This window comes from Sprattus sprattus, assembly GCF_963457725.1.
Source record: "Sprattus sprattus genome assembly, chromosome: 3".
Taxonomy (NCBI): Eukaryota; Metazoa; Chordata; class Actinopteri; order Clupeiformes; family Clupeidae; genus Sprattus; species Sprattus sprattus.
Genome location: NC_137922.1, coordinates 38,876,718 through 38,888,143, shown reverse-complemented (window position 1 = coordinate 38,888,143; position 11,426 = coordinate 38,876,718). Strand labels below are relative to the sequence as shown.

General features: G+C 40.0%; 2 protein-coding genes across 2 annotated transcripts; one reads left to right on the top strand and one right to left on the bottom strand.

Annotated features, from left to right (window-relative positions):
• Positions 1-1,042: 1,042 nt before the first annotated feature.
• On the top strand, positions 1,043-5,465 carry LOC308362281 (interleukin-4 receptor subunit alpha). The gene is made up of 9 exons (XM_080834859.1): positions 1,043-1,099; positions 2,440-2,536; positions 2,902-3,046; positions 3,415-3,596; positions 3,796-3,962; positions 4,205-4,364; positions 4,487-4,574; positions 4,827-4,890; positions 5,022-5,465. The coding sequence occupies exons 2-9, from the start codon at positions 2,461-2,463 to the stop codon at positions 5,265-5,267; spliced, it is 1,128 nt and encodes a 375-aa protein (XP_080690985.1). The 5' UTR covers positions 1,043-1,099; positions 2,440-2,460; the 3' UTR covers positions 5,268-5,465.
• Positions 5,466-6,628: 1,163 nt separating this feature from the next.
• ube2ib (ubiquitin-conjugating enzyme E2Ib) lies at positions 6,629-10,109 on the bottom strand. Its single transcript, XM_080834336.1, has 7 exons — positions 9,999-10,109; positions 9,085-9,155; positions 8,428-8,511; positions 8,235-8,307; positions 8,021-8,130; positions 7,844-7,923; positions 6,629-6,840 (listed from the first exon to the last, which is right to left on the bottom strand). The coding sequence occupies exons 2-7, from the start codon at positions 9,148-9,150 to the stop codon at positions 6,777-6,779; spliced, it is 477 nt and encodes a 158-aa protein (XP_080690462.1). The 5' UTR covers positions 9,151-9,155; positions 9,999-10,109; the 3' UTR covers positions 6,629-6,776.
• Between the last annotated feature and the right edge of the window lie 1,317 nt (positions 10,110-11,426).

Here is an 11,426-nt window from a genome sequence, read left to right as displayed (position 1 = left end):
CAACACAAATGTGCAGTGCAAATTCGCTTAGCGGTGCATAATGAAAGAAATAATGAGAATGAAAAAGAAATAATGAAACTAAAAACAGCATTGGAAAATATATGAAAAGACAGAATAATGTATTTCTATATAGTAGAATATACGTACCTACGATATGATGTTTTATTGTATCATATTTGATACATCAGGCCTTTATGGTCTTGTCGTAGCATAAAAATCAAGGTCAAATGTCGCAACATTTTTCTATTTATCTATATATCAAGTTTTGTGGAGTAAATAATTCATGTGGTTTTTTTTTCAAACATGAACCTTTTTACAGCTTTTTTATTTTGTCATGTCGTTTTTTTTTTTTTTGCCTGTCACAGCACTCCCCAGTGGTAAAATTAGGCAAGATTTTTGCATCACCTAAAAAAATATATATAACTCTTTGATAATAGAAGGATCCCTTCCAGATGTAGTGCAAAAATGATCATTTGATCACTGGGGGCTAAGCAAAAATAAATTGCCTGCAACAAGGTGAAATAAAAAGGTTTTGTAAAAAGGTTCCTGTTTGAAAAAAAAAAAGAACCAGCCCAGATGAAATATTCTGAAATGTTCCAAATGCAATAAACAATATTGCTTTTGTTTGTGATCAATAAATTGCCATGAAGGCCTGATGTATCAAAAAAAATCGACTATGTCTAACACTGGGTATGTCAGTCTTTACAGTGTTAAATTACATGAGTGTTTAAATATATATTATTCCGTCTTTTTATATATTTATCAATACATGAATATTGTTCATTATCTTACTTTATGCGATGGTCAAATGACGTACCACTATGTGGAGCGTCTAAATAACCTTTGCAAACACACAGAGCATCGCCACTCAGACACACCACTCTGCAATAATTTAGAAATATGAACATGTCATGTGACCACAGGGCTCCAAGATAAGGCTGTGGTAGGATGTCCACATGATATGACCCATACATAAATACACCAAGACAGGGTGTCTATGTTAAACCAGCATCTCAGCACTCAAGAGTTCACACACAGAAGAGCAAGTCAACTTTGTTGTTGCAGGCAAGGGATCACCATAGTACAGAGATCTCCAAAGGTAGGTACTTAATCTGGCAAATGTGGGCTCAGAGCAGAAAATATAATTTAATTTACTGGTCTGAACATGTATATTCTCATGTTGAACTGAAATGTTTTGTGAAAAGCAATTTTACATACAGTACATAATGTGGTTGGTTAGTTTTTGTTGCTTTGTGTTTTATTTGTGTGACTGTGCATATTCTTTGACATCTGATGTCACTGTGGCAAATGTCATGTTTATATGTGTTTTACCTTTGCTTTGTATATGCTGTACAGTTGTTTGCGTTTTGCTGTTGTGCATTGTAAGACCTTCTTTACTGAGCTGACTTGTTTACTTACCTTTGAGTAAGAATGTTAATAATATGTCAAGCACATCTTAATAACTTTATAACTTTATAATCTAATACCAACAAAAATGCGCAGTGCAAATGTGCATAAGGTGCGTAATATGACCACCACATAAAGTGAGAGCATGAAAAAGAATTAGAGGACCCTAAAAAACAGCATTCAAAAATGTATAAAAAGACATAATAAAATATTTCTACATAGTTGAAATGTTTACTGGAGTTTTTGACAAACTACAATAAAATAAAACACGTGGAGTGTCTAGTTAACCTTCACAAACACACACAGCATCACCACTCAGACACTTTGCAAAACTTAAGAGATATGGAGATGTCATGTGACCACAGGGCTCTAATATAAGACTGTGGTAGAATGACCACCAGATATGCGCGCCCTGTTATGACTGGTACATAAATACACCAAGACAGGGTGTGTATGTTTAAGAGATGGTTAAACCAGCATCTCAGCACTCAAGAGTTCACACACAGAAGAGCAAGTCAACTTTGTGGTTGCAGGCAAGGTACAGTAGTATTACCATAGTACAGAGATCTCCAAAGCTACTTATTCTCGCAAATGTGGGCTCAAAGCAGAAAATATAACTTGATTTAGTGAAATGAAATGTTTTGTGAAAAGCAATTTACATACAGCATGTTGTTGGTAAATTTGTGTTGCTATGTATTACATTTGTCTGCACATTCTTTTACATCTGATGTCACTGTGGCAAATGTCATGTTCACATGTCTGAACCTTTGCTGTGTATATGCTGTATTTTTGTTGTTGTGCATTGCAAGACCTTCTTCGCTAAGCTGACTTGTTTACTTACCTTTGAGTAAGCATATCTTTGCATTTTCTTGAATATCCAATCCATGCAGTGGTTATGTGAATGTACAAGGAGAAACTGGTGTATACTGAAGTAGGTTGTGTAAAGAAAAGATTGCAGTGAAGTATATTTTCAAGGTTTCATCAAAACCTTGTAGAAGACGTATCAACAGAAGGTTATGTGTTACTGTGCAGGGTGCAGAGGGACGGGAGGACATGGATCTCCTTCCTTTCGGTCTTCTACTGTCAGCTTCGATTTTCACCTGTCAGCTCTGGGCTCAGGCACCAGCAGGTACAGCAGCCCTAGAACACAGCTTCATGATTTTTTCATAACCATTAAATCAACTTATTTATCAGAGTATGTGTCCTATATATCAGAGAGGACATGCGCTGAATGGAATCACTTTTATTCATTTGGACATGGTATATATTTCATTTTATATGTAGGAGTGTGAGAAATATTCATATTTCTCTTTTTGTGTGATAGTATCATGTTGCTATTCAAAAAGAAGATACTCCCCCCCCCCCCCCCCCCTCTCTGTGTGTGTGTGTGTGTGTGTGTGTGTGTGTGTGTGTGTGTGTGCGTGCGTGCGTGCGTGCGTGCGTGCGTGCGTGCGGTTGGCGTGCGTGTGTGTATGTGTGTGCAATTTACTGTAGGTGTGAGCTTTGGACTAGAGTGTCTAAATGACTTCTTCTTCACAATAACATGTTCCTTAAATGGAACCAACATTGAACATAGCATCAATACCACTGATATGAACAGTAATATGAAGACATGGCTGCAAGCTCAAGACTTGGAGGGGTGAGCTGTATATGTAAAGCACATGTACATGCATAGCCGAAGGACTTTCAAATATCCTATTTATTTTTAATAACATTTTGGATGTCTGCCTCGAACGCGCACACACACTTTGTACACAAAAAAAAATACATTTGAGCTAAATCCCCTTTATCAGCTGTGCAAGAGCAGTGCCATTTTTTGATAATTACTTTTGCTCACATAGTTAATCAAATGTCTTTTATGTCTGAAGAATTGTTGGTTTACTGCCTTGATGTACAGTATATCTGGTCCTGAAAACATTTGGTCTGAACCTTGCCAGTCACCTGTACCATCTGAGGCCATTTTTTTGTTTGTCTTTATTTGTATTTGAATGTTTTATTCTTCTTAAGGGAAAAATCTTCTTGTGAGCTGACGAGAGGAGTAGACTCCTGGGGGTGTGCACTGTATACATTTGTGCCTGGTGGCTTCTCATTTACCGATGAAGACCGATACCAGATCTCACTCTTCACCAGTCTCCATGGCAACAACAGCTCTGTGGTGCTGCAGCCAAAGTACTGGCCAAGGAATCACAGTGAGGAATCACATAGAAACAACACATACATGCAATCCACTCACTTGTGCTCACCCCTTAAACACTAACGTCTAAGAATACTGTTGCTCAGCAAGTGAACTAAAATCTAAAAAAGCTACGACTCAAACTCATTAATACACACATACTCACACTCAGTAAGATGAAAAGGCATGGTTTGACAGCAGCTTTCTCTCTCCAGTTAAACCCATCCCTCCCAAGAACCTCTCCATGCAGTGGGTAGGGGAAGATGCCGTGTTCTGCTGGCAGAGTGGGTATGAACCACGGAGCAGCGTGTATGAGGAGCATGTTCGTCTCATCCCTTACCTGAAGTATCAGCTCCTCCTGGTGACAACACAGGGCCGCAGGGTAAAGCACATAAACACATCTCTCTGTACCGGAACGAAAAAGAGCTAAGTTGGACCCTATTTAGATATATAATCAGTCTGCCTCATACATACACATAGATGCAGGATTGATGTGAGATGCAACATACTGTTGATTGGATCAAACACCAGCAATGTTAAGATTGCCTTTCTCTAATATTTTGATGTGAGGGGAATGTATGTATGTACATTATCATCTGTGTTTTGTTGTGACTGTGGAAATAGGAAAAAATCTTCACAACGAACAGAAACCTTTCAGTAGCCATGTCAGTCTTCTCTCCTGGCTCTGAGTACTTGGCAACAGTGCGATCGCAGCCCAATCAGATCCACTATAAGGGAGTGTGGAGCCAATGGGCACCCATCCTCCACTGGAGAACAGCCAATCGTAGGTTTAAATTAGGCTCTCTATCAAAATATGATACAGTTCAGATTGAATTCATCTTCATAGCACAAAATATGTATAATACAGGTCCCCGAAATATATGTGTGTTTGATTTCTGTATGAAGACCAGGATACATCTCTGCCGACTGGTTCAGTGATCTCCATTTGCCTGTTTCTCACACTGTTCCTAATCAGCTATGTCCTACTGGTCAGGTCAGCTCCCAGCTCCCTGTGTTTATACCCTTGGTGCTCACTATTTCACTGTGTATACCATCAAATGTGTTAATTGTGTATGATTACAGTTGAAATATATATTTTGCAGTTGGAAGGCCAATTTTATATTTACAGTGTACAAACATGGTGTGATGACATGTGCATCTTTTTTAAGTGTTTGTTTTTCTATGTGTAGGTTTATATGTGTGTGTGTGTGTGTGTGTGTATTTATATATATATATATTTTTATAGGTGGAAAAACCATGCTGAGATCCCACACCCAGTCATTTATGTCACTGACTGTGGAGACTTTCCTGTGAGATTCCACCTTCGCTTCACCTCAGTGACACAACAGCCCGTCCTATTTGCCATATTTCATGTTTATGTTTAAGTTGGTGATCATCACCTGTGTGAATGACATTGTTTATGATGTGTCTGTATGAACAGGGACATGCGTGCATGGTGGCGATTCCATTACACGAGGAGTCTTTGAAGATCGACACAGTAACGCTGCAATCCATCAAGGCAGGCATCAACCCATACGAACAACTGTTGGTTACCATTGGCAACAAGGACCAACTGAACAGCTTCACAGGCAATGCAGGCTGTGTGCTGCTTGACTCCATGGCAACACAGATAGACACACTGCACTGCAGTGAGGACTACAGCATCCTCACTACTTTAACACCATAAAGGACATGTTTGGGTAGCAGTATTCTCAACCACCTCCTCATACACCCCCTTAAAAACAACTATCTCCTTTCCTCATATTAACAAAATAAAGTAGCCTCTACCTCTGCCCATGAATGCGTACACATTTTTGAATTATTATATTTCAGCCATTAAAGCCAATCAAGGCCACATATATGCTACGCAATGGCTACCTGCCCATCACCGTTATTTACCTGAAGTACATACAGATTCAAGTACGTAATTCAGTTTGTAACATAATTTGTCTTTAAAAATAGAATAGCACAAATAGTACGTCAGTGCTCGTGGTTATGTGAGGACAAGCTCATTTGTAAATAGACACTACTGAAAATGCTTTACATTGAATAAACCCTCCTCAAAAACACTTTGAAGCTATTACTGGTTATAAGGCCATACGCAAGAATGCACCACCGAATCGGAAGACTTTTTGGCTCCTACCATCTTGTTTGTTTTAAAACTCGTCAAAGCCATACATTGAATGCAGAAGCAAATTAAAATAAAACACGGACGGTTGCTTACGGACACAGGACCTCCATGCTAAACACAGACATGGACACATGTCTGAAGAACTGCACTCAGACACCGGCATACTTTTGTAGAAAGAGCTTTATTTTGACTAAGCACTTGAACAGATAGAGTGCATGGCCTAATGTTCCCATCATTTAAAACAAAGTCAATGACGAACAAACAAAAACAAGGGGACAAGAACACAGGCAGAAAAGACAGGAGGGTACGCATCTGTCTTCGGTAGGTCCTGTGAGGGGGAAATATGTATGTACTTCTGATTTTTTTTTCTTTTTACATTTTTTTTTTTAAAGGAGATGGGGGGAGGGATCAAAGGCAATGGTGCCCTTTCCCCCTGAGGAAAGCAATAATTAAAAAAAAAATAAAGAAAAAAAATAACTAACATACAAAAACGCATGTGCATAAACAGAGAGGGAAAAAAATTAAAATAAAAAAGGGGGGAAAAAATGTATCATGCACACACTTACATTAACACTTTCACGCCCACATTCACACATTTAAGAGTTAAACTCAAAATATAGTCACATGAGGTCAACTGCAACATACAGAAGTTTCTGGCTATGTTTGGCCAAGGCGAGAAGCACCCGGGGATGAAGCCATGTCGCCACTGGGCTTTCTGGGAGTTTCAGTTCAGACTTGAGACCGCTGACAAAGATGTGGGAGGTGGAATCAAAGAGAATGAACAAAAGCTAGATAGTGAAAGAGGATGAATGGAGGAAGGGATGGCCTGGGCAGGGCGTTTCGTGGGGGGAGGGGCGGTAAGATGCAGTTGGATGGCACAGAGCGTGTTCAAATTTTAAGTTTGAAGTCCAGGTGTGTATAGAACACGTGTGCTCAGAAAGAAAGGGGCAGGAGGGGTAGGGGGCAGAGAGAGAGAGAGAGAGAGAGAGAGCGAGAAAGAGAGAGGGGGGGGCGTGCTGACACACACTCCCTCCTTCTGTATTAACGCATCCCCCTGCATCACACCTACGATGGAGAGAATTTTTTGGCTTGTGCTCGGACTCTCTTCTCATACTCCACTCTGTTCTGGCTGTAAACAAGAGAACAAAAATCACAAAATTAGACTGATGGAGGGCTTCCATTAATGCAGTGGTATCTCTGGTTTATGAACTGGTTCTCTCAGGGAACACACAAATTGATAGGAGGGTGGAAAAAAAATGTGCATGCTTTGTTGCTGCACTTTTGTTTGCTTACAAAAAAAAGACACAGGCCACATTGTATTATTATAGAAACATATATAGAAACAGAAACTGTTATGGCGCTTGATCATTCTGCATGTTGGTCTACAGTCACCTTCCTGTCAAAGCAGATGGCTCTGAGCCAGCTTAAAATGCAAGGCAGACAAGACTTTATGCAGTTCATTGCAAGTCTTGGCTTGCAAGATTAGTGTTGAGTAAGCACTTGATGGTAACCATAAGCAAGGTTTAAGAAAGTGCAGGGCTGTGTAAGTGCACAGCTGATGCCTAAGATCATTTCAACATTTTACTGAGACATCAAATAGGATCCTGAATGGTTCCAATGACAAACAGGTCCTTGATGACAAAATAATTAATAATTATACCACATATGACGGTACAACGGTGAGGCACAAATGGAATGATAGTAACCAAACTCAGATATCCCTAGAAAAGAAGCAATTCACTATTCGAAAGGGTCAATTGTCACCACAGGCTTTAGGGAACTGTTATACGCTCCCCTTTGTTAATTGCTTTGACACTTGATATTTCCACTTCATCCACATAACCGTATGTACAGAAATGGTCGGCTGTAGAAATGGTTCTGAAAACAAGACGTTCCTGTAGACCTCAACTAAACCAAAACAGCAGGATTCCATTAAAACAAGTTTTACATGAATGATGCTTTAAGGCACTAGCACCAACATACACCGGTATGGTGGCGTAGTTATTTTGATATCTTCTTGATGCTGGTACAGATGACAATATATGCAGAGAGTTAGGGAAAACATAAGTAAATTCCCCAAATAAACAGAAGAGGGCAATTTACTACAAGAATGCAATAATGACATTGCTCACCAGTATATGGTGTAGGCCTCGGCCTGAGCTGGATCTTGAATGTTGGGCTCGTTTAGAAGCTCTTGAATTCCCAACAGAATCTGGAGGATTGAAAGCGACAAGTAATCAGTGAGAAATTAAAGAGATTTGTGTTCCTGTATGGCACTGCTCAAGTGTACATGTTTCTTTTCCGTTTACCTGTTTGATGGTGATCGCCGGTCTCCAGTCTTTATCCTCCTCCAGGATGGACAGACATACCGTTCCAGAGGGATATACATTCGGATGAAACAGAGGCGGCTCAAACTTACCTGTTGGAGAAACATATGTATGATTAACTATGTCAAAGTTCTCAGGACACAACAGCAGTAAGTATGATACACTGCTCTGCACTTTGGTGCATTTAGTTCCTTACACTTGGGTGGTGATGAAGGGTAGTCATCCTTGAACAACATCCTCAGCTTGAAAAGACCTCCCTCCCATGGAGTCTGTGAGGAGAATGTACACATGAGTGTCTCTCCTCAGTACATAACACAGTAACACCCTGCTGAATAAGTATTTAGGAGAAATAAAAGTATGTATTTCCACTGAAACACCAGTACACTTACACCCTTCTTCCCAGGAATTGCGCATTCCCAATTCATCAAGTTCATTGTTCCATCTGGATTTTTCGTTGGCACAGCAACAAAGCCCTAAAAAGACCACAAACACTTTTCAGACTGATGAAATGTGTGCATGATGGGACATTTTATCATATGCAAGAGAAAAGTGACGAAACAAAAGTGTACATGATTGCTGGGCCTTAAGTAAAAGTAACAGTGCAGGCATGATTTCCATTTTGGTCTCCTACCAAACACCCATTTCATTGCAAGTGTGTGGATGTTAGGGGGAAAGCAGCTTCAACATCTATGCAACCTGTCGCCCATACTCTACCTCCTCATTTTATGCATGCCAAAATGCACAGCCAGTTTCACCTCCAGCCCCCCTCCCCTGTTCAAGAAAATATTTAGGCTCTTCCTAGACTTTACAGAAAGACCTTACGGTTTTCATCAAACGTTGTAAACTGGTTATGTTGTTTCCGAGGTTCTCCATCCCAAGCGTTATTCACATTGAAATGCCTGGTTTACTTGCCAGTTCCACATTAAGAGGGCGTTTAATCAAGGGGATGAATGCCAGATTCAGATGTGCATAAGTCTAAAGATGTTAGGTCTATCACAATGTGGTCACTTGTTTTAGGTGTATTAAAGAGACATTTTTTTACTTACAAAAGGATGGTCTTTCCGCCATGCTTTACGCTCCTGTGCAAGTCGACTCAGAGCAATGCCAGACATGGTAGCTGATAAGACAAGATAAAACGTAAGTATTCAACTTTTGTGATCAGAAGTAAGTCACTGTTTGGCTAAGAATACTATAATTTCGAACCATCATGGTCATTGCAATGCAGCGGGCCTGTTAAGTAAAGCACTGGAGGAGTTAGACAAAATTAAACTTTTCGTAAACGTTAGCTGATCGTAGCTAGCTTGCTTTATAAACATATTGGAAGGTGCGCCGGTAACTCCGCTAAGGTACAAGCTAACAGTAACATAAAAACCCGCGATAGATATTCAGTCTTTTACCAGTGTGGAATAAAACAAAACACCACATTGCGGTACTTAATTGCACATTTCAAATATAGATACAAGCAAAACATAGCACCAAACTAACAATAACAATAATTGGCAAGGCAACCTTAATAGCAACATATAGGCTACGGCTAAATGCTAGCTAATTTCAGCTTTCAGGGTTATGTTCACACTAGCTTGCTAATGCAGCTAGCTAGCTAGCAATCATTACTCCGCTTCTTCACACTCAACTATGCTAAGATGGCCAGATAAACTTAAGTAAAGCATTCAGCCGGGCCATTTGAATATGAACGACAGTGAGGACATATGCCATTCATGTGAATATCGCTCCGGCCACTGGTGTTGTTGTTTTTCCCTAACTGTGACTTTAAGTGCAACCGTCTGGTAGGAAAGGCATCCATGACGGTGCCGCACAAAGACCACACTTCCCTTGTTACGATCGCGCGTTCACACAGCAACCGGACTAAACAACAAAAAACCGAACCCACCAAGTCAACTTGACTCTTACGGGTATACGAAGGCTTAAATAGAATGCCCACGCATTAAAATATCGTTACCGTTTCGATGCCAGACTGTTCCGTGGCTACTATGGCGTTTGTGACGGAACCCGTGTTTGTCTCGGGACAAAATCCTATGAAGTTTCCCTCCCGAAGAGAACACCCGTTCTGAACCAGTCTATCTATGTAGGACCATATAGTACCACAGTTCGGTTGCCTGAACAATGATTAAAAAGCACCTCCCTGAGCTTTCCAAATGTCTTCATTTTAAACCATCCTCACATTTTATGCCTCGTGTTTTAGTATCAATGTGGAATAAGCGAATGGCCACGTTCTACGAAATTCTTGTCTGTATATTTCCAATCAGGCATACTCCTGAGCAACCAAATATTTAAAGGGGCCACAACCAACGTCGCTCAAGAGGTATTTACCATAGACATCCATAGAGAGCACGGTAGCTGAGAAAATGGGAAGAATAGAGTTTGTTCATTGGTGCACCGTTTACGCGTGCATATTGCTATGTTTCTTCTATTTCAGACGGGGTCTGTAAAAATGGGGCATAATACAGGTAACAGCCCATGCATTAACTATGATTTTATACTCACTTTCATAACTGTGTTTAACTCAGTTCTGATACTGAAACGCCGAAAGTTCATCAGTCGTGTGTGCACCAAAGGCTACCCCTTGTCGTCAGCTCAAAACCAAACATGGCCAAGTTACCGCAAGCTAGACACCAGGCTTTTCATATCAGACATTATTTTGATAAAGCCAATGATTATAGCTAAACTACAGTGAAGGACTTTGAGCATGCATGTCATGGCAAGCATTTCATTATCAGTTTAGAGCCAACAGAATATGCACTTTCTTATGGCTGGCTGGATAGGTTTTCTCAACTAGCAATATGGTCGTTAATATCACAGAGTTTGAGGCTTTAACTTGGACAATGCTGGGGGACAGTTGTCCAGGCTACAAAGATCCTACACGGTAGTGAAGTAGCACCAGCCAATTCCTTATAAAAATGGATGATTATTTAAACTCCCCTAGACCAAAGTAATGTTAATAACGATCCTGTGACTCTATGGAGTAGCAGAATTTGAACATGTAGGCTACCACCTACGTCCGCAGGTGGATAAAAATCAATCCCGATTGGGAAATGTTGGTCCCTCATTTGACCTATCAACAAACTCAATGCAATATGTTCTAGCTTTAAATTTGGCTGTGCATTTGTCCATAGGGTAGTTTTTACACTTTATAATGTACATGGCTTATTAATTCAATATTATTTCACATAAGCATATCTAATTCAATGTAAAGTCATGGAAGTTTTACGATAAGCCTACCTATTATGCTTGTGATGATTTCACTCAGATTATGGTTGGTTTCAGCAAAAGTATTCTAAATATTCAAAACCAAGCCGATTTAAAACCGTTAAGCTACCTATCATATGTGTTCACTAGTCTATTTTTATAGATACAGAGGATGCCATAC

Excerpts from the sequence above, each read along its gene's own strand:
- LOC308362281 (XM_080834859.1), top strand. The coding sequence starts at position 2,461 with ATGGATCTCCTTCCTTTCGGTCTTCTACTGTCAGCTTCGATTTTCACC. Across the intron at positions 4,575-4,826 it reads AGCTATGTCCTACTGGTCAG|GTGGAAAAACCATGCTGAGA; the intron begins GTCAGCTCCCAG and ends ATATTTTTATAG. Across the intron at positions 4,891-5,021 it reads CTGACTGTGGAGACTTTCCT|GGACATGCGTGCATGGTGGC; the intron begins GTGAGATTCCAC and ends CTGTATGAACAG.
- ube2ib (XM_080834336.1), bottom strand. The coding sequence starts at position 9,150 with ATGTCTGGCATTGCTCTGAGTCGACTTGCACAGGAGCGTAAAGCATGG. Across the intron at positions 8,131-8,234 it reads CCCTTCATCACCACCCAAGT|GTAAGTTTGAGCCGCCTCTG; the intron begins GTAAGGAACTAA and ends TTTCTCCAACAG. Across the intron at positions 6,841-7,843 it reads GAGGCCTACACCATATACTG|CCAGAACAGAGTGGAGTATG; the intron begins GTGAGCAATGTC and ends TCTTGTTTACAG.